This window comes from Strongylocentrotus purpuratus, unplaced genomic scaffold (genome assembly GCF_000002235.5).
Source record: "Strongylocentrotus purpuratus isolate Spur 01 unplaced genomic scaffold, Spur_5.0 spur5_scaffold_9, whole genome shotgun sequence".
NCBI lineage: Eukaryota > Metazoa > Echinodermata > Echinoidea > Camarodonta > Strongylocentrotidae > Strongylocentrotus > Strongylocentrotus purpuratus.
The window spans coordinates 21,712,748-21,733,987 of record NW_022145615.1 but is presented as its reverse complement, the minus strand read 5'-3'; the positions used below and the strand labels follow the sequence as shown (position 1 = coordinate 21,733,987).

The following is a 21,240-nucleotide window of genomic DNA, read 5'->3' as shown; positions in this document are numbered from 1 at the left end:
AATGGGATATGTCCCAAATAAATCGAAACAACGTATTTCAAAATTATTGTAGGCCTATGAGTCAGCTTATATAACACTTTCCAATAATTCATATATAGGAAAAGATTTTGATATGTTTACCACTTAAAATTAATCGCAACTCCTGTATCTTAAGTTCCACACTTGCGATTAATTTCAAGTTGCGATTGATTTGAATCAATCGTAGCTCTTTATAATACAGTTCGCTAACAAAATGAATTTCGTAATGAAATATCATTCTAACTACGAATGCGTCCATACAGAGATTTTCCCCGCGATGTAAGCTTTGAATGAAATGCATTCGCTGTGCTTAGTCGATGAGTTAACGCTGTCAATACAGTAGAGATGTCACACCGTGTTTCTCAGCACGATGAGAAATCTTGCCCGGAGCTTTCCATATGCTATAAATGGTTCTAGGACACCTACCCCTTGGACATCCACCCCCGGATAACCACCCCCAGTCAACTAAACACTAGGATAACTACCCCCTAGGGCAACCACACTCAAGGACGACAACCTCCTGAGACAACTACCCCCAGACAACTACCCCCGGACAACTACCCCCTAGGACAACTACCCCAGGACAACTACCCCCCGGACAACTACCTCTAGAACAACTACCCCCATGACAACTACCCCCAGACAACTACCGCCTAAGATAGTTGTCCTGGGGGTAGACGTACTAGAGGATGATTGTCGTAGGGGTAGTTTTCTGGGGGTAGTTGTCCAGGGGGTAGTTGTCCTGGGGGGGGGTTGTCCTAGGGGGTAGTTGTCCTGGGTGGGGGTAGTCGTCCTAGAAGGTGGTTGCCCGAGGGGGGATGTCCAGGGGTATAGGTGTCCGGATACTGCTATAAATATCTCAGCTTGCTAAGAAACCCCCAGGTATGATAAATCACACTGTAATATCACCGTATGAACAGCGAATTCGGATGGAATTATGCTGTCCATACGGTATGAGCTATGTTTGCTTGCTGCATTTGAAATCTCGTTTCTATGACAGCGCAACCCTATCGAGTGAGGCCAACCAAATCAGGAGAATAAAAACTCGTATGAACGCATTCCATTGCAAAGCCGTCCTCAACACAAAACAAATACGTATAGAAAGAGTGCAAGTCTTTAAACTGGAGCATAGTTAGTGTCAGAAAACAAGACGGCTCAGAATGGGGATCTGCAACAAAAAAATAAGAGAAGCCTGGAGGAAGAGCTAAAAGGTCAAGTGAATAAGATGAAATGTTAGAAAATAACTAACAATTAAATTTATTGGAACATTAAATTCATTCTGCTAAGAACATGCATGATGTTATGCGTTATGAAATGTCAATAGGGTAGATATTTGATCTTGTCATTAAACCATACAGGAATCATATTTCATGGCAGAACTTGGTTTGCAAATCGATTATTTACATCATTAACTTCATTGAAAAAATAATAAAGCTACTTAAGTAAGCATGTAATTGCGTTGTCAAGAAATATATTTCTTCTAAATCAATCAAAGGGATACAAAACCTCCAAATTTTACTAGTCCCACTCCTTCTAATCGATGTCTTGTAAACAGTTTTTGCATATTACATCCCAAGATTCTTTACCTTCGACTATCAAAATGGGATATGTCCCAAATAAATCGAAACAACGTATTTCAAAATTATTGTAGGCCTATGAGTCAGCTTATATAACACTTTCTAATAATTTATATATAGGAAAATATTTTGATATGTTTACCACTTAAAATTAATCGCAACTCCTGTATCTTAAGTTCCACACTTGCGATTAATTTCAAGTTGCGATTGATTTTAATCAATCGTAGCTCTTTATAATACAGGGCTCTGATCGTAGAACCGATAGGTTCCGGGTTCGAAACGTAGTCGGTGCTCCAATGCAATTTTAAGTCACTCGTTCTCAATAACTAATTAAACGTTATCTAATCAGTTCATGAAAAATCACAATAAAAAATATTTAAAAAAAAACACATTTATTTTACTATCCCATTAAGAAAGTCCCTAGGACAACTACCCCAGGACAACTAACCCCGGACAACTACCTCTAGAACAACTACCCCCATGACAACTACCACCCAGACAACTACCGCCTAGGATAGTTGTCCTGGGGGTATACGTACTAGAGGATGATTGTCGTAGGGGTAGTTGTCCAGGGAGTAGTTGTCCTGGGGGGGGGGGGTTGTCCTAGGGGGTAGTTGTCCTGGGTGGGGGTAGTCGTCCTTGAAGGTGGTTGCCCTAGGGGGTGGATGTCCAGGGGGTAGGTGTCCGGATACTGCTATAAATATCTCAGCTTGCTAAGAAACCCCCAGGTATGATAAATCACACTGTAATATCACCGTATGAACAGCGGATTCAGATGGAGTTATGCTGTCCATACGGTATGAGCTATGTTTGCTTGCTGCATTTAAGATCTCGTTTCTATGACAGCGCAACCCTATCGAGTGAGGCCAACCAAATCAGGAGAATAAAAACTCGTATGAACGCATTCCATTGCAAAGCCGTCCTCAACACAAAACAAATACGTGTAGAAAGAGTGCAAGTCTTTAAACTGGAGTATAGTTAGTGTCAGAAAACAAGACGGCTCAGAATGGGGATCTGCAACATAAAAATAAGAGAAGCCTGGAGGAAGAGCTAAAAGGTCAAGTGAATAAGATGAAATGTTAGAAAATAACCAACAATTAAATTTATTGGAACATTAAATTCATTCTGCAAGAACATGCATGATGTTATGCGTCATGAAATGTCAATAGGGTAGATATTTGATCTTGTCATTAAACCATACAGGAATCATATTTCATGGCAGAATTTGGTTTGCAAATCGATTATTCACATCATTTACTTCATTGGAAAAATAATATAGCTACTTAAGTAAGCATGTAATTGCGTTGTCAAGAAATATATTTCTTCTAAATCAATCAAAGGGATACAAAAACTCCAACTTTTACTAGTCCCACTCCTTCTAATCGATGTCTTGTAAACAGTTTTTGCATATTACATCCCAAGATTCTTTACCTTCGACTATCAAAATGGGATATGTCCCAAATAAATCGAAACAACGTATTTCAAAATTATTGTAGGCCTATGAGTCAGCTTATATAACACTTTCTAATAATTTATATATAGGAAAATATTTTGATATGTTTACCACTTAAAATTAATCGCAACTCCTGTATCTTAAGTTCCACACTTGCGATTAATTTCAAGTTGCGATTGATTTGAATCAATCGTAGCTCTTTATAATACAGGACCCTGATCTTAGAACCGATAGGTTCCGGGTTCGAAACGTAGTCGGTGCTCCAATGCAATTTTAAGTCACTCGTTCTCAATTACTAATTAAACGTTATCTAATCAGTTCATGAAAAATCACAATAAAAACAATTATTAAAAAAAAAAACATTTATTTTACTATCCCATTAAGAAAGCCCCTAGGACAACTACCCCAGGACAACTAACCCCGGACAACTACCTCTAGAACAACTACCCCCATGACAACTACCACCCAGACAACTACCACCTAGGATAGTTGTCCTGGGGGTATACGTACTAGAGGATGATTGTCGTAGGGGTAGTTGTCCAGGGAGTAGTTGTCCTGGGGGGGGGGGGGGGGTTGTCCTAGGGGGTAGTTGTCTGGGGTAGTTGTCCTGGGTGGGGGTAGTCGTCCTTGAAGGTGGTTGCCCTAGGGGGTGGATGTCCAGGGGGTAGGTGTCCGGATACTGCTATAAATATCTCAGCTTGCTAAGAAACCCCCAGGTATGATAAATCACACTGTAATATCACCGTATGAACAGCGGATTCAGATGGAGTTATGCTGTCCATACGGTATGAGCTATGTTTGCTTGCTGCATTTAAGATCTCGTTTCTATGACAGCGCAACCCTATCGAGTGAGGCCAACCAAATCAGGAGAATAAAAACTCGTATGAACGCATTCCATTGCAAAGCCGTCCATAACACAAAACAAATACGTATAGAAAGAGTGCAAGTCTTTAAACTGGAGTATAGTTAGTGTCAGAAAACAAGACGGCTCAGAATGCGGATCTGCAACATAAAAATAAGAGAAGCCTGGAGGAAGAGCTAAAAGGTCAAGTAAATAAGATGAAATGTTAGAAAATAACTAACAATTAAATTTATTGGAACATTAAATTCATTCTGCTAAGAACATGCATGATGTTATGCGTCATGGAATGTCAATAGGGTAGATATTTGATCTTGTCATTAAACCATACAGGAATCATATTTCATGGCAGAACTTGGTTTGCAAATCGATTATTTACATCATTAACTTCATTGAAAAAATAATAAAGCTACTTAAGTAAGCATGTAATTGCGTTGTCAAGAAATATATTTCTTCTAAATCAATCAAAGGGATACAAAACCTCCAACTTTTACTAGTCCCACTCCTTCTAATCGATGTCTTATAAACAGTTTTTGCATATTACATCCCAAGATTCTTTACCTTCGACTATCAAAATGGGATATGTCCCAAATAAATCGAAACAACGTATTTCAAAATTATTGTAGGCCTATGAGTCAGCTTATATAACACTTTCTAATAATTTATATATAGGAAAAGAGTTTGATATGTTTACCACTTAAAATTAATCGCAACTCCTGTATCTTAAGTTCCACACTTGCGATTAATTTCAAGTTGCGATTGATTTTAATCAATCGTAGCTCTTTATAATACAGGGCTCTGATCGTAGAACCGATAGGTTCCGGGTTCGAAACGTAGTCGGTGCTCCAATGCAATTTTAAGTCACTCGTTCTCAATAACTAATTAAACGTTATCTAATCAGTTCATGAAAAATCACAATAAAAAATATTTAAAAAAAAACACATTTATTTTACTATCCCATTAAGAAAGGAAGTCTTACCTATCAGCGGGACGGAAACCGAAGTAGCAGGCATAGCTTCGGCAACGAGCAACATAAACACAGTCAATGACAGTAAAATGGTAATTCCTGTTGAAGAAAAACAAACCCATTAATACAACATGATCTTATACAACTTAGATATGTAATGACTCGCATCGCATACTTCCTCTGTTTCTGGGTAATTGGTAACACAAAATGCCCTACAACCCATAATATCAAGTTGTTATTGTCGTTGATTGCCCATCAAAAGTTCAACATTTTGTAAAAACCTAGAGGATCATTAGAGTGTTTTGAATGGGGGCAGAATCGTCAGACGAAATAGTCAGCTAGCAAGGGGATCTAGGATTAAAGAGAAGGTTGAGTTCTGGGAAGAGGTGAAAAATAATTTGTGAGCATTACTCATTCTTATTATGCAAGTATGGAAGAACATCAGTTAAGACATGTTCCCTGAAAAGCATGGCTCTTCAAATGCCTTCATATTTTAAATATGCATGTAACATCGTAAAAATCGGGGGGGGGGGGCGGCTTTTTACGCCACGTGTTCGTGTAGTCCCATATACATCTTTCTGTGCAAGTGTTTGTAACTTTACCAAGACTTGGCCAAATTTCTTATCATTTTGATGATTCCAGAACCTTGCAATACACACAAATTCTTATTGTTTGTTTGTTTTATTTCCACTTTTTCATATCAATACAAAGAAACATACAAATGAATATAATGAATAACATGTAAGTTTGACAAAGTTTGTTTCTAGTTTAAATAAAAGTTTCATACTGTTACAAAAGGAAAAAGCAGGAGACCACATGTCGTAAGCGTAAATGCTTGAACATGACCGTGGCCTCTGCCGAGTTAACAAAATAAAAGAACAACCCATGCAACTGCATTGTATTCAATGTTAAATAAGATATAAGTGAAGTGATTAAAAGTGAGCATGGCTGATTTAATTTTGAGTGAAAATAACAAAACAAATTTAGTGAAATATTTCGTGTTGAGAAGTGCATTTGTGCAAGGTGCAAAAAATTTAGCTTGGTGGAACAAAAAGAGACTAATACCGTGATATTTAATTGTGTGTTGGTTTCAGTTACGGGTGATAATATTAAAATGTATGCAGGGTCCATTTCTGTTGACAAAGACAGAACAATTCAAGACATAACAAACTAGATAATTTTTAAATTTCTATGTTATAAGATCTAGTAAACTATACTGAGTTAACAAATATGCTTTCATATAAGCTTTAAAAGAATAAAGGGAGGTCCTAGTTTTAATATGGTTCGGTAAGTTATTCCAAATATCTGGTCCATGGTGTCTAATTGATCGTAGGGCTAAACTAAGTTTGGGATTATTAAGATGGTAATCATGAGCATGTCGAGTTAAATATGAGTGTACGTTTACATTTAATAAATAAAAGTTTAAGAAAGATGCTGGAAGAGTTTTGGAAGTGTACTTATACATAAAAATGGCAGTTTGGAGCGTATGTATATCATAAACCTTTAATGTTTTTAATTGACTAAATAACGGGTTCGAATTTGCAAGATAGTTAGAGTGTGTACAAATACGAATTGCTCTCTTCTGCAAAAGAAATATTGAGTTTATTTTAGTTTTACTACAGTTTGCCCATATAATATTACAATATGTTATATATGGTAAAATTAAAGTATTATAAAGCATAAACAAAGATCTATCATTTATCAAACATTTCATTTTATACAAAATACCAATATTCCGGGATATCAAAATATTTATGTTATGAATGTGTTCGTTCCAAGACAAATTTGAGTCAATAATAACTCCTAAAAATTTCGTTGATTGTTTTTCTACCAGGGATAAACCATCTATAAACAAATTACATTGTGGTTGGTCTTGGGAGTTAATAGTTCTAAAACGGATAAAATTAGTTTTACTTATATTTAAGGATAATTTATTACATTTAAACCATATTGAAATATTACACAAATCATGATTTACAGTATCAACGAGTGTATCAATATTTTTGTGTGAGTAAAGTATATTTGTATCGTCGGCAAAAAGAATGTAAGTTAGAATATTTGATGATTTTATTATATCATTTACATAAATCAAAAATAAGAGCGGGCCTAAGATGGAGCCTTGAGGAACTCCACATGTGAGGTTCAATTTTGAGGAACTATTAGAATGATAATAAACATACTGTGTTCTATTTTTAAGATAGTCCTCAAACCAGGATAGAGCAAGGCCTCTGATACCATAGTGTTCTAGTTTATGAAGTAAGATTGTATGATCAATGGTATCAAAGGCCTTACTCAGATCCATAAAAACACCTATAACATGCTTCTTATTTGCGAGAGATTCAATTATTTTATCACAAAGTTTAATTAAAGCAAAATCAGTTGAATGATTTTTCCTAAATCCAAACTGGTTAGGAATCAAAATATCGTGCTTATTCAAAAAAGAAATCAATCTTTTATATACCAATTTCTCAAAAACCTTTGAAATACTTGATAATAATGATATGGGACGATAATTTTGAAGTTTAGATGGGTCATCTTTTTTATGAATCGGTATAACCTTAGCAATTTTTAATAAGTTAGGACAGGAACCAGTAGAAAGAGAAATGTTACATATATGAACCAATGGAGAAACAATAAAGTGTATTATTTGCTTAATGAGATTCATACTTAACCCATCTGGTCCTGATGACTTGCTTGATTTCAGTGATTGAACTATACTAACTACCTCATGAATTGTTGTGGGAGTAAAGAATAATGAATTTTCAGAGGGTTCTAAAAGATATTGAGAAAAATGATTGTTGCCAGCATCTATCTTAGAGGCTAATGTGGGACCTACATTAACAAAGTACTCATTAAAATAATTAGCACATTCATTCAAATTATTAATGTCTTGTCCATTAACATTAATGGTTGTATTAATATGTTTTTTCTTACCAGTAAGATCTTTGATAATATTCCAAAGAGAATTATTGTTTTGAGTACTCGCAATTTTATTTGAGTAATATAATTTGCGGGATAGCCGAATAATAGATGTTAACTTATTTCTATATTTTTTATATTTATGTAAATCAATATGATCTTTACTTCTTAACGCTTTCTTATATAATCGATTGCGAGTCGCAATCGATCGTAAAATGCCCCTCGTTGTCCATGGTTTCTTAGCCTTTTTTTTATTTAACTTAATTCGAACCAAAGGTATATTTTTGTTGTAATAATACATTAATTTATTCAAAAATATATCGTAAGCATCATTTGCAACTACTAAATTAAATACATCAACCCAAGATTCTGATGCTAAGTCCGCCCGAAAGCTCTGAATGTTAGCATCCGTTTCTTTCCGAACGTATATATACTTCATGGACTCATGTTTAAATAACTGAATTGTAGGGGAAATAACAAATATGGGGAGGTGATCAGAAATATCAGAATACAATATTCCATTCTGACTGTTTTCATTAAAAATATTCGAAAATATATTGTCTATTAAAGTTTCAGTTATACTAGTTATTCGGGTAGCTTTGTTAATATGTGGATGGAGGGAATAAGAAGAGAGTGTAGTTAGTAACCTAAGTCCAATATTATTCAATGCAGGTGGTAGAAGATTAATATTATAATCCCCCATAAGATATATGATTTTATTTTCACGCGATATTAAAGAAAGACTTTCTTCTAATCTATCTACAAACGTATCAATATTACTATGAGGAGGTCTATACATTACTCCAACAAGTATATTTTTAGCTTGTTTATTTATAATTTCAATAAAAATATATTCGGAGCCATCTACACTTAAGTCAGGTCTCTCTTTAAATGTTAAGGAATCATGAATGTACAAGGCTACTCCACCCCCTCGTCCATAATTACGATCAGCTCTAATTAGTTTATAATTTTCAATATTAAATATATATGCTAGATGATCAACCTTTTCTGGTCGGTTCCACACCGTTTCTTTCACAATGCAATCGCATGATCAGAACTCAACTTCATCTTTAAGCTGGTCAGAAGACAAAAATTTGCTCGATTTCCCGTCCCCATCTTCATTTTCTCACTTATTAGTTACAATCACTTGCTAGGCATATATTAAAGTCATTCAGGATCTAGGATTTATTCGTTAGTCTTGGACGTTCAGTGTAAGTTCTGCTGGACCTTTATAAAATCAGGATACTGAAAACGCCTAGAGCGTCACGGCGTGCGCACGTGAGCGCTATACAAGAAGTCTATATCATCAACCATTATCAACATTACCACCTTTAAAGCCTCACTGCACTTCTTACAGCTACTTGCGCCCTCTATATAGCAAACAATGCCTAATCGGTGCCTGTTGGTCCCCCATGATCCCCTTTTTCTTATGTAAATTTAGAGCTGATTTGATTAGATAACCACCTGTCAGTGACCTTGCAGGGAGGTCTAATCCCCTGGCCAAACTAATGCAGACGGGCTTTAAGTAGAAATAAAAATTAGTTTAATTACCAAAGGACAACTTTTCGCCGCTCTCTACGGGTAGTGTAAATCCAACCAAGGCCAGAGAAGAGATAACCAAACATGGCACCAAAATATTAAGCGTATAGTATAGCGCCCTCCTGCGGATGGTGATATAGAAATGCAGGGATGGGTATGTTTCTGGGCAGCATGTGTAGTTCTTGATCTTTTTCTCGGCTGGCATGCCTAAGAAATTAACAAAAAGAAAAGAAGAATTAACAAATATAAAGTCAATGAAAAAAGAATGAATAACATAAGTATCAACTTTTAGCCATTACTGGTAAAGGTAATAAAATAATAATGCTTTTAGTCATCAATCCATTGTGTTACGTTTCGTAATTAGGAATTCACGATGTATCCATAAAATCGTGAGGAGGCTTCACATTTACTTTGGCTTGTATTTGTTCAAATATGGCAAAAGATCATTTCTGATTCGGAATAATAAAAGTAGTCTAAGTTGTAAGATGAATTATTTCTCTAGTGAGATCCTTGCTTCTGATTGGTTATCAGCAGATTTGTCTCTGATTTTTGTCATTTGCCATTGAAAAAATGCTTTGAGACCGGGTCCCTGAAAAGTAATTTTGAAACAGAATTCCAAACTACAGTATTCTTTCGTGTAACCTAAAGACGCGTTTCGAAAAGTGCACTCTGTTCATCGTCAGAGTACAATCTTTAAGGAGGCGCGATAGCTCAGTTGGTAAGGCATTAATCCTTATTACCAGGTCTTTCGGAGAGGACCTAAAGCCGTCGGTCCTCTGGTTGCTTACTAGTCTTAGCAGTCAGGTAATACAGTCAAACCTGCTTAGTGACCACCTGTATATAAAGACCACAGTTCTGTCTACAGAGACCACATTTTCTGTTTCCCTTGAAAATGGTTTCTCATTGGAACATGTACTAAAGGAATCCGTACATAATGAGCACCTGTCTATAAAGACCACTTTTCATGTCTCCCTTGGATGGTCGTTATAGGCAGGTTTCACTGTATAACCACGACTATTACTTACCAATCAGGTTCCATTCTCCATTCTTGACGAACTCGCTGGTATCATTCATGGCTACCTCATCAGACAGGAGCTCAAGGTCGACGGTGAACCCGCCGTAGGTCCAGGACCCAAACTTAATCTCGCACTCCTGGATGTCGAAAGGGAAGTACGTGACATCGATGGGGCAGGAGGTCTTGAAGATACCCGGTGGGATCCACTCACAGAGCCCCTCGCTCGTCACCGTAACCTTGGTGTGGAATGTCGGGTCGAACTTGGGGGCGGCACTAAAAAACAAATGGTCATTGTTCTCATTAAAAGGGTACAATGTTTAACAACATAAATTAATACAGTAATCATTATAGACGTCGCGAACGCCAGAGTTCTATTTAGTCACACTGACGAACCGACTCCAAACCGGCTATTCCGTTTAATGTAATAGTTGATTGGTTCGTCTGGTGTCGGTGTCAATCGTGTGACTTAATTGGGTATAAGATCTCAAATCTCCATATTGACACCTTATAGCAATGCATAACTTCCACAATACTCCAAAAACAATTACGACAAAAATTCTTCTAAATATGGGTGAGGTCCTTAAACCTTGAAATTTATGCCAGAAAATTTAAATGGGGAGAATGGAGCCATGCATGTTCATTGTATGTCCAATTTACCAGGAGCAGTATGGTGCGTCATATTGTCACCCACATATCACCTTACCCTTTATCTACACTACGACACTCTTTCCATGCCAATAACAAGCGACAGCGACTAACAAAATTAACATTTAAATTTGTGTAAACTTCTGAAAGACATGCAAAAAATAGCCCTTGATACATATCAGTTTACACTACTTAAGGCCATTTTGACTCTCAGCAGATAAAAGTTAAATTCATCTAATGCGATGCATGTAAAAGGCCCTTGATTCTTATCACATTACATGGAGTTAATGTCCTTCTGGGTCTCAGCAGTAAGTTCAATTTGTCCCCTGAAGGCCATGGAGAAGGTCCTTAACTAAAATCACTTTGCATCGAGTTAACGCCCTTCTGGCTGTCAACAGATGAAAGTCACATTTTGTCTACTGAAAGCCCGGATGGAGAAGGTCCTAACCCATATCACTTAACATTGAGTTAACGCCCTTTTGATTTTTAGTGGATAAAAGTTAAATTCGTCGACTGAAAGCCATGCAAAAAGGCCCTTACCCGTATCAATTAAAGGTATAGGCCAGTTTTTGAAACACCCCCCTCTCACAAAAATAAAATGGAAGCTCTTATTACCAATCATGTGAAAGAATATGTTTTGACTAATACGTGATGATACAAATTTTGCCGGGAAACCGCCTACTAATTGATATATTTGGTAAATTATCATATCGATCCGGCCTGGATAGTTATCGCGAAAGCACTTAAACATTGAACATTATTTTGGTATATATTTCTGCTTTTTTGCGAATTTAGGTTGAAGTATTGCCATCTTAACCTCTGAAGGCAATATTTAAACAATACTGAATGGATATTTTGCACCCAAAACCGTTGAACCGCAATTTTACCACTACCGGTCTATATCTTTAACATTGAGTTAACGTCCTCCTGGGTCTCAAGAGCTGTAATTTCATCTAATTATCTGAAGGAGAACCTGGCGCAACCTTTACCTGTTGTACACCAATATGTCTGGTCGCCATATCATGTCCGGTAAAACACGAATCTTATCCAATCCTCCGTACTCTGATTTGTTCCACGCTAACGTCGGATCAGTCCATCTCTGTCTCATCCAAGATGAGGTAAGAAAGGAAAGGAAACCAACAAAACATAAATGGATAAACTCAACGGATGGGTAACAGAGTTTGCCTGTATTCGAAAATAGTAATTCAAGACAATTAAATGATAATCATATGAACAAACGTTTAAACGTTAGCTACAAATGTGATTATCATTATTATTGTTGTTATTGTAACCATTTTACCTATAGAGTGGGTCTATTATATACTAGGCATAATTGACACCTATTCTTTACAGTGATTTAAATGCAATTTACAGTTATATTAAATAGAAAACATGGCGTGGTCATATTTATCAAAAGAGTAGGTCTACTATGATTGTGGCCGTATTGAGTATATTAACACTATTAAAAAGAAGTAGAGAAACGGTCTATACTTCTTTTTCCTCTTCCTCTTCTTTCGTTTTGGGGCAACGGACTATTAGCTAATGAAATTAAATTATCATGTGCATTTCAAACAATAATTAACATATGTTATCTGATAACTCCGATGGAATGCAATAAAATCAAACCCCTATATAAGAAATATTAAGAAAGAAAAAGGAAAAACGAAGAATAAATCTTCGCATAAAATACTATGCCAATTATTCAATCTGGTATTAACTCACCACTGTCATCCACAGATTCGAAATAATTTGTTGATTCTTTTCATCCTGTTATAAAAAGAAAAAAGAAAAAAAAAAGAAACATCAATATCAAACACAACAAACAATTTTAAAATAAAAACTGTCAAACTCGAAAGAAAGAAAAACAGAGGTGGCTTGATTGTCAAGAACAAGAAGTTGTATTAAGTACAGGCAATTTATTTGTGAACGACAAACTGCAAAATTAAATGTTTCAGTATTTAACTCCACTTTCACACTTCATGCACATGGATTGCTTTTCATTCAATATTCCTTTCACATCGTGACGATAATAAAAAAATCCATCGCAAATCTATAAAGCAGAAATTGTGGGCTTGAAAAGAGAAGGAGAAAAGAGAAAAACCGAACAAAATGACCTTCAAAAATATGATGCACTTCTCTCATATTTTTATCACGTTGAGTACTTACAAAATTAATGTAGTATAATAAATTTCAATAAATCCTGGTTTGTTTTTTAGTATTTGTGAAACAACAAGCAGAATCGTTCCTGGAAACAGGAGGTCTTTTTTGCCTAGAGTAATCTCCGAGTCGAAAGAAAGTTCATCATCAGAATGATAGAGCTAATTTACAGAGTAGCGGCACGTCAACTTGTGAGCGAGTCCTGAATATTAAATAATGCACATGAAAGGGTGATCACCGACAAACTTGAAGACGGCTCAGCTTTATATTTCGGAAAGAAAAAGTCCCGCGAAACACTTTAATCTCTCAACCATCTACCGGTTCAAGACATACACACAACCTCCGCGCGCTCTTTCTAATCGAGTCTTTTGTTTTTTATTACAGAAAAATGTTTGACGCAGATCATTTGATTCTTGTTTAAATCCTGTCTGTACTAGTTTGGCCAGGAGGGATTAGACTACCCAGGGGGGCCACTGATAGGTGGTTATCTCATCGACTCAGGTCTCAATTAACATAAGAAAAAGAGGATCATTCATGGGGGACCAACTGTCACCGATTAGGCATTGTTTTCTATATAGAGGGAGCAAGTAGTCCAAGTAGTACAAGTTGGGCTTTAAACTATATTCAAGGAGAGCTCTCTGCTATAAAAGGAAAATATGGACATTTCGTTAAAAATGCGTCTAGTGCAAAGATCGAGCAGGTATTCAATAGCAAGCTATCTTAAAAGATATGCTTTTGAAATCAGTGCATATAATTGGCTATGAGCAAATTCGTTTATAATGGAAATATGGCCCGGTTACATTCATGAAATAATGAAACAGGGCTCAGTACGGTTAGACAAACATAACATGGGATAGAATAATAAAGCAGCCATTGATAATTAATTCAATTATGTATAAAAATAAATGATCAACACTCTACCCTCCTATTCGTATAGGATACAGAGCTATTTTGAGATATGTTTTGAACCAGGTTGCTGAATCAAATAATAGTGATTGACTTTAAAAAAATTGACTTGTATAAAAAGTATAACACGACCCCAATGGAAATCAGTCTTGTAACTGTTTGGGATTTTTCGACCGTGTATGAATAAAGATATCAATTCAATTCAATTCAATTCTATTCAATTCAATTCTATATAATCTTTTCAAATGTAATTCAATTGCAGTTATGATTATTGCTTTTCGGCCACTCTTTATGATCCATCACTTAAAATAAACGCCCCTCTGGAGTCCACTTATTGATGGGCCACTGGTTTCACAGGGGGAGGGGCATGGCGGACATCGGTATATAATGACATGCGAGAGAACAGAGCGATCAAGAAGGAAGAAGGTGTCGGAGGGACTTGATCATTATTATCCCCCCTCTCTCTCTCTCTCTCTCTATCTGTCTCTCCCTTCTCTCTCCCTTATTCCCCCTCTCTCTGTCTCTCTCTGTCTCTCTCTCTCTGTCGCTCTCTCTCCGTCTCTCTCTCCCTCTCTCTTTCTATCCCACTCTCTCTCTATCTCTCCCTCCCCTCTCTCTATCTATCTGTCTCTCCCTTCTCTTTTTATATGTTTTATTGCGCCCTATTTTTAGACGATCGTCTTTAATTCATTATGGCTCTTGTGCCTTAGCGCCATTTATGTATCGTAAATTTTGCGAAGGATTTAATATATCAAATTATTGATAGATTGAATTATATCATAATTGCAGCGAAATGCCGTATGATTACCAACATTATGGAGATGGAACTATTTAGAACTATACTGCGTGTAAATTTCACAGTGCACTGCTATAATATGTTCATTGCTATGTGCATTGCATTTACCTCTCAGTATTTAAAGCCCTACTGCACTACTTATAGCTACTTGCGCCCTCTACATAGCAAACAATGCCTAATCGGTACCCGTTGGTCCCCCATGATCCCCTTTTTCTTATGTTAATTGAGAGCTGATTTGATGAGATAACCACCTGTCAGTGACCTTGCAGGGAGGTCTAATCCCCCTTGGCCAAACTAGTACAGGCGGTCTTTAAATTACAAATAATAAAAATGTTCCACTGTATTACATGTATGTTTGCAATACCCGGAAGTGTTCATTAATTTCATTAACAGGAATATAAAAGTACTCTCGTACGAGACATAGTCTTTCATTATTCGATTTGTAATGTACTCTTGTTTTTCATAATATCCCAATGTCTGATTATCCTTCCATTTTTTGCCAGAGATATGATCAATTCCTGTAACTGTTTAAATTGTATTAAATAGATACCCCCGAGCTCTCATATCCACGTACACAATTCATTGGCTTGAAGCTAGAATCGCCCCATTTCTTTCCCAACAATACCTTTACAATACACTAATCGTTAATATATTTCTCTTTCCTCAATTTTGTTATCAGTATAATAAAAAAAGAAGCTATTTCAAGCGCACTCTTGCCATTTTCCTTCGAGGCACCAATTAAGTTAATGAGCGCGACTAACGCAGACAAGAGAAGAGACTGTTCAAAGGTTATGTATACAATAATTGGCAATACAATGGCGGCAGGTATTGTCCATGAATTCCATGCAACGCCCTCTATTGTCAAGCATCCATTCTGTCTGCAAGGTAGAGAAAGGTGCTCATGAACTATTGTAAATGTTTTGGAAACACCCAGAAAAAACAAGAAGACTTCTCAGAGTGCGAGAAATGTTATGTCGAATATCAAAAGAAATTATAACATTCAGTAACTTGGCATTCCTCCTTTTGTCATGATTAAACATTAAAGGTGATGTTATAAAATGAAGTACACTAGGCGGAAATTAAAAAAACGATGGTATAAATGAAAGCAACTAAAAATAAATGGTGTAGTGAATCGTTCCATTTCGGTGCCCTGCATATCTCAATCTCTTACTTTGTAGCATTGTAATGATTATGTTATACGAATAAATTTCCTTTCCGAAGCCAATCATAAGACTCTATTCAGTCCGTCTACATGGATTTTCTTCATAGTAATGACAATAATGCTCATCGTGGAATCGTGGATGTCTTGAGCCAATTTGAAAATTGTAACAAAATGAAATAAAATCTAATTGTATGAAAGTCAAAAAATCATTTCGCAGTCTATGCTCTAAGCTAGGCGGAGTATAGTAACAATGGCCACATACAATCACCATCAAAATGTTGAAATAACATTCATGCACATATCTTAACGTAACCACTTTCGCACATCCCGACCGGTGTAAATTCATGCACCACTCAACCAGGGAACCGAGATGCTGCTCTATGACGTCACAAAGGGCCCGAAGGCACACAATTTGCAAGGTCAAACTGCTGTAGTTGGTTGGATAGGGTGTGTACTATTACTAGCCTAGGAGATTGAATTAAGTAGAGGCTAGATTCAGTAGCCAGGGCCCCATTTCTAAATTTTCAGTTCTGAATAAAATTGAGCTCGTTTTTGAAAATACATTATTTTGATTAACCCGTCAGTCCTAATTTTGTTTTGCGCTCGTGAAATAATTATTGAGGTTGGGTCTGAGAGGAATGATGGATATATGATGAGCGGATATCTTAAGAATTCAAGTTATCTGTAATAGTGGCAGAGGGGGCGACTCCCATGACCTTTCACTGTATAAAAAGAAAAATGGAATATGTGTTACTTAATCTTGAATCATCATTCCATTATGAAAATAAATCTAACTCAATAATCAACGGCTTTGAACTGTGGAATATCTAGCTCTGCCCCTGAATCGGCAATGATAAAGCGAAATAATAATGAGACTTTTGAGTGTGATGAAATTACTCAAGCATTGCCATTGTACTGTATGTTTACTGGCAGAATGGCAGAAAGTTCCCTGACTCGTGAATTAAGAGAGGAAATCCGAAAGAAAACGTATCCGATGGAATGAATGTATTTCTACCATCCATCACGAAGATGAAGCTCGTATTCTATAAGCGTGGAAAGGTTGACCAATTTGAATAACTAGATTGAGACAGCTGTATACACAATATAATTTATTCCGAGAAATAAATATCAGGATCTACTTGGAAAAATAATCACAAAAATCTTTTTGGTTTATGTAGACCTGCTGACAAACGTACCATAACGCCAGTATGTGCGATAATGTTAACAATTATGATGATGACAATAATAATAATGATAATAAATAACAAATATGAAAACAACAGTAATAATAATTTGTTATAAGTTTGAAGACATTACATTTTGTTGATTGATGTCCTAATGTGTGTGTCAGACATAAACATTTATCAAACCTTTATGTGTTCAAAAAAGCAACAGTGAATTAGGCATCGCATCATGTATGATAAACAAGTCAAAAAGATAGAGCGATCGTCCCGGAAAACATGAAAAGGGCATTTCGGGGGGGGGGGGGGGGAGCGTTTCACAAAACTTGTCATCAGTGACAAATGACAGTTTTTGTTATAAGCTACTGAAATCCTTGCTTCCGATTGGTTATCAGCAGATTTGTCACTGATTTTTGTCATTGTCATTGAAAATGTTTTGTGAAACGAGTCCCTGATATCCATCTTACCACATCAATAATCTGTTGGAGAGCGATCCCCATCTCGACGCGGACGGGTTCGGAAGGGTCGTTGGATGGTCGAGTCAAATCTCGATAAGGGCAGTCATCGAAGAGGCTTCGGAGTAGATTGCGCTCATGAAAACCAGCTTTCGTTTCTGACAAATAAAATAATAAACTTTGATATTTGACGTTGCTAACATATCATTATATACACCATTGTCGACAAATTAGAAGACTTTACAACATTTTTTATAAGACGCCCAATGTCATCAATGATAAAAGATCCTGATTTACTGCAAGTAAAATTATGTTGATAATGATCAATATGAAATATTAATCTACACAACATATAGAACAGAAGAAATATTGAGTTGCAGATTAGATTGTTAGATCTGTATCTGAAATATTTAAACTGTCGAGAAAAAAAATCACCATAAAGGGGTAACATAATAGCCATAGAAACCGAATTTATTCCATATTTTGGCATTTCATATGCATTAACAGAATAGCTCTTTGAGTTATGACGCACACATACACACACGCACACACGCACACACACACGCACTCCCACACACATACAAATGAGTATAAATAGCATACTTACCAGGCTTTTCTAGTTTATCGGATGTTACTGTAAGAGAGAAAGGAGGAAAAGAGAAGAAAAAACAAAATTAGTGTAAATAGGATTAATATAGCTTTACTCTGAAGCAAAGTGAATTTTCCCCGTTCTCCTTAATTGATAAACAGAGAAACCCTGCCACTTCTCTGAGAAGAGCATCCATCGCAATTCCTCTTTTTAGTATTGTTATCTACTCCAAGTTTCATTTTCTCTTCGATCAAGCACACACTTGAGTAGAAATTGCTCGGAGCTAAAAAGTGCACTCGACTCTTGGAATAATATGATTCTTAATTCATATATTAATCAGCCTCTTGCAAATTCGTTTCTCGCCGCGCCCTAATTTCATTCTTAAAATACGCTTTCCAGTCTTCTGAAAATACAACAACAAAAAAGGGTTGGCTTTCTAATGGTGTCTTTGAAGAGGAAAGCTGGAGCATGAGTCGATACAAATTCATATCATTTTCATTTGTGTAAGTGATGCGTTTAGTAAAAAGGTGTTGGGTGTATCAATTGCACAGGATATGACTGTAACGAAACGCAGGCGATACCTGCGTCTGGTAAAGAACTTTCACATTGGCGTCAATTTTTTGTTGTTGTAAATGTGTTCGAGAGAATGTCATAGATACATTTGTTATCAGTTTTCCATGTCTGGGAGATAATGTGAATGGTCATATTGGGCCTTGCCCTTTGAAAACTAGGTCAGTCATACTTACGTTTGTAATTCATGAAAAGTTCAATGTGTGTCAGGTTTAAATGTTCTCATTGAAAAATAAATAAAAGACAAGAACATGTGGTCGAAAACAGACGATGATGGACAAATACATAGATGAATAGACGCATCATGCAAATATAATTTTTGTATTGATATCCATTGTTCAATATATCTGAAGAATATCCTTTTTCACGTGTATCTAATGGGGTTTTGTGTGTGGTCATGATTAGAAATTAAAATAACCATTATTAAATTGTGTATCTACCAAACTATTCATGAGGAATTTCGTTTTGATGATGGAAAGTATTGATTATAAGGCTCTACCTAGAGGCCAAAGTCGCTCTCGCAAATTTCTGTTAAAAAAATGTTTTGAGGGAAATATGTATGATTTAATCAAGAATTAAGACTTGCAAATTAAAGAAAAAATGGACTAAAGACCGCAATGGGTTTATTGATGCCTTGTAATATGAATTTTGGTGACACGATTTTTATTCCACTTCTGGGTCAAGACCACATGAATTAATGTATTACTCAAGAGAAAACACTTTCTAAGTATAATCCATTCTGATACGATGTGTGGTTAAAGAAGCACACAGTTGTATACAGAATAATTGACTTGGATGGTCATGATAGTTATTAATATATGAATAACATAGCATCGGTAAAACGGATATTGGCGTACGTACATAAAGACCAAAGCGTCGCATTCTCGCTCATCAGTATACAACTCTTTAATATGGAAGGAAGAAACCCCGACCTCCAAATTCATCGGGAGTGGTAACACCACTTAAAGATGTAGATAATGTTTGAAATACAAATACGTTTTGGTGGCTTGGGGCTATTGGGATGCGCAGGTGACGGGTTGAACGTGTATTATATTATGATGGGGGTCCTGTTAGGATATACATCGCGTCTTTATCGAAAACTAAGGGTGAGCACACCACCATCATCAAATTAACTTAGTGATATATTAGCGCCCGATAACGGGGTTCTAATGGCGCCCCCAGGCTACCTGCAGATGAAATGACGACATCCTAGGGATGGGATGGGATGAGGAGGAAGAGAGGAGGAGGGAGGAGAGGGAGGAGGGAGAGGTGAGGAGGGAGGGGTTGGAAGGGGGAGGGAGGGGAGGAAGGAAGGGGAGGAAGGGGAAGGAGAGGCGGGAGAGGAGGGAGGGAGAGGGAGGGAGGGAGAAGGAGGAGAGAGGAGGAGGGATGAGGAGGGAGTGGGAGGGAAGGGGAGGGGGATGTAGGGGGAGGGAGGGAGAGGGAGGAGAGAGGAGGAGGAAAAGAGAAGGATGAGAGAGGAGAAGGGATGAGGAGGGATGGGAAGGAGGGAGGGGGAGGGAGGGAGATAGAGGGAGGGAGAAGGAGGAGAGAGGAGGGATGAGGAGGGAGTGGGAGGGAGGGGAGGGAGGGGAGAGAGGGAGAGGGAGGAGAGAGGAGGGGGAAAGGAGAAGGATGAGAGAGGAGAAGGGATGAGGAGGGGGAGGAGGGAGGGGAGGGAGGGAGATGGAGGGAGGGAGAAGGAGGAGAGAGGAGGAGGGATGAGGAGGGATGAGGAGGGAGTGGGAGGGAGGGGAGGGAGGGGAGAGAGGGAGAGGGAGGAGAGAGGAGGGGGAAAGGAGAAGGAGGAGCGGGAGGAGAATGGATGAGGAGGGAGGGGGAGGGGGAGAGGGAGGGACAAGATGAGAGAGGAGAGAGATTGAAAGACAGAAAGAGAGAAAATTAAAAAAAAAAAGATGATGAGAAGAATAGAAAGATGTTTAAGAAGAGAGAGAGAGAGAGAGAGATGGGGAGGGGGTGAAAGGGGCTAGAATGTTATGGAAATCATACATGTATATCATACAATATTTACTATTTTGATTTCATTAATACGTTTAACCCTATCATAATCATTTGATTTTTTTTTTCTCAAAATGCAAGAATCGTGGGGCTTGATGAATTCCACACCCTTCATTACGAAGAGGTATTAAGAAGGGGAGGTAGAAGAAAAAGAAGAAATAGAAGAAGAAGAAGAAGAAGAAGAAGAAGAAGAAGAAGAAGAAGAAGAAGAAGAAGAAGAAGAAGAAGAAGAAGAAGAAGAAGAAAAAGATTCCTTTTTTTCTTCGGATTTAACTGACACCGTACATTTCCTTTGTATAAAAGAACACTCTCAATCTCGATTTGGTTTGGAATGAAGTTGCGATTTGGTTGTTAAAAGTGCAAATGTAATCAATCTAAAATGCAGAATAATTTCCAAATTTCAAGGGTTACAG

The 21,240-nt window shown here is 37.1% G+C and overlaps 1 protein-coding gene across 3 annotated transcripts in view; it reads right to left on the bottom strand.

Moving 5' to 3' along the window:
- Window positions 1-17,800, bottom strand: part of LOC764011 (neuronal acetylcholine receptor subunit alpha-7) — a 28,704-nt gene extending 10,904 nt beyond the window's left edge. For all 3 annotated transcript variants that reach the window (XM_011675847.2, XM_011675848.2, XM_011675849.2), the window contains exons 1-6: window positions 17,662-17,800; window positions 12,715-12,759; window positions 11,982-12,091; window positions 10,358-10,620; window positions 9,345-9,539; window positions 4,887-4,973 (exon numbers count right to left, since the gene is read on the bottom strand). In XM_011675847.2, coding sequence (XP_011674149.1) covers window positions 4,887-4,973; window positions 9,345-9,539; window positions 10,358-10,620; window positions 11,982-12,091; window positions 12,715-12,759; window positions 17,662-17,694 — 733 coding nt within the window. In that variant the 5' untranslated portion in view covers window positions 17,695-17,800. The remainder of the gene's footprint in view (window positions 1-4,886; window positions 4,974-9,344; window positions 9,540-10,357; window positions 10,621-11,981; window positions 12,092-12,714; window positions 12,760-17,661) is intronic.
- Between the last annotated feature and the right edge of the window lie 3,440 nt (window positions 17,801-21,240).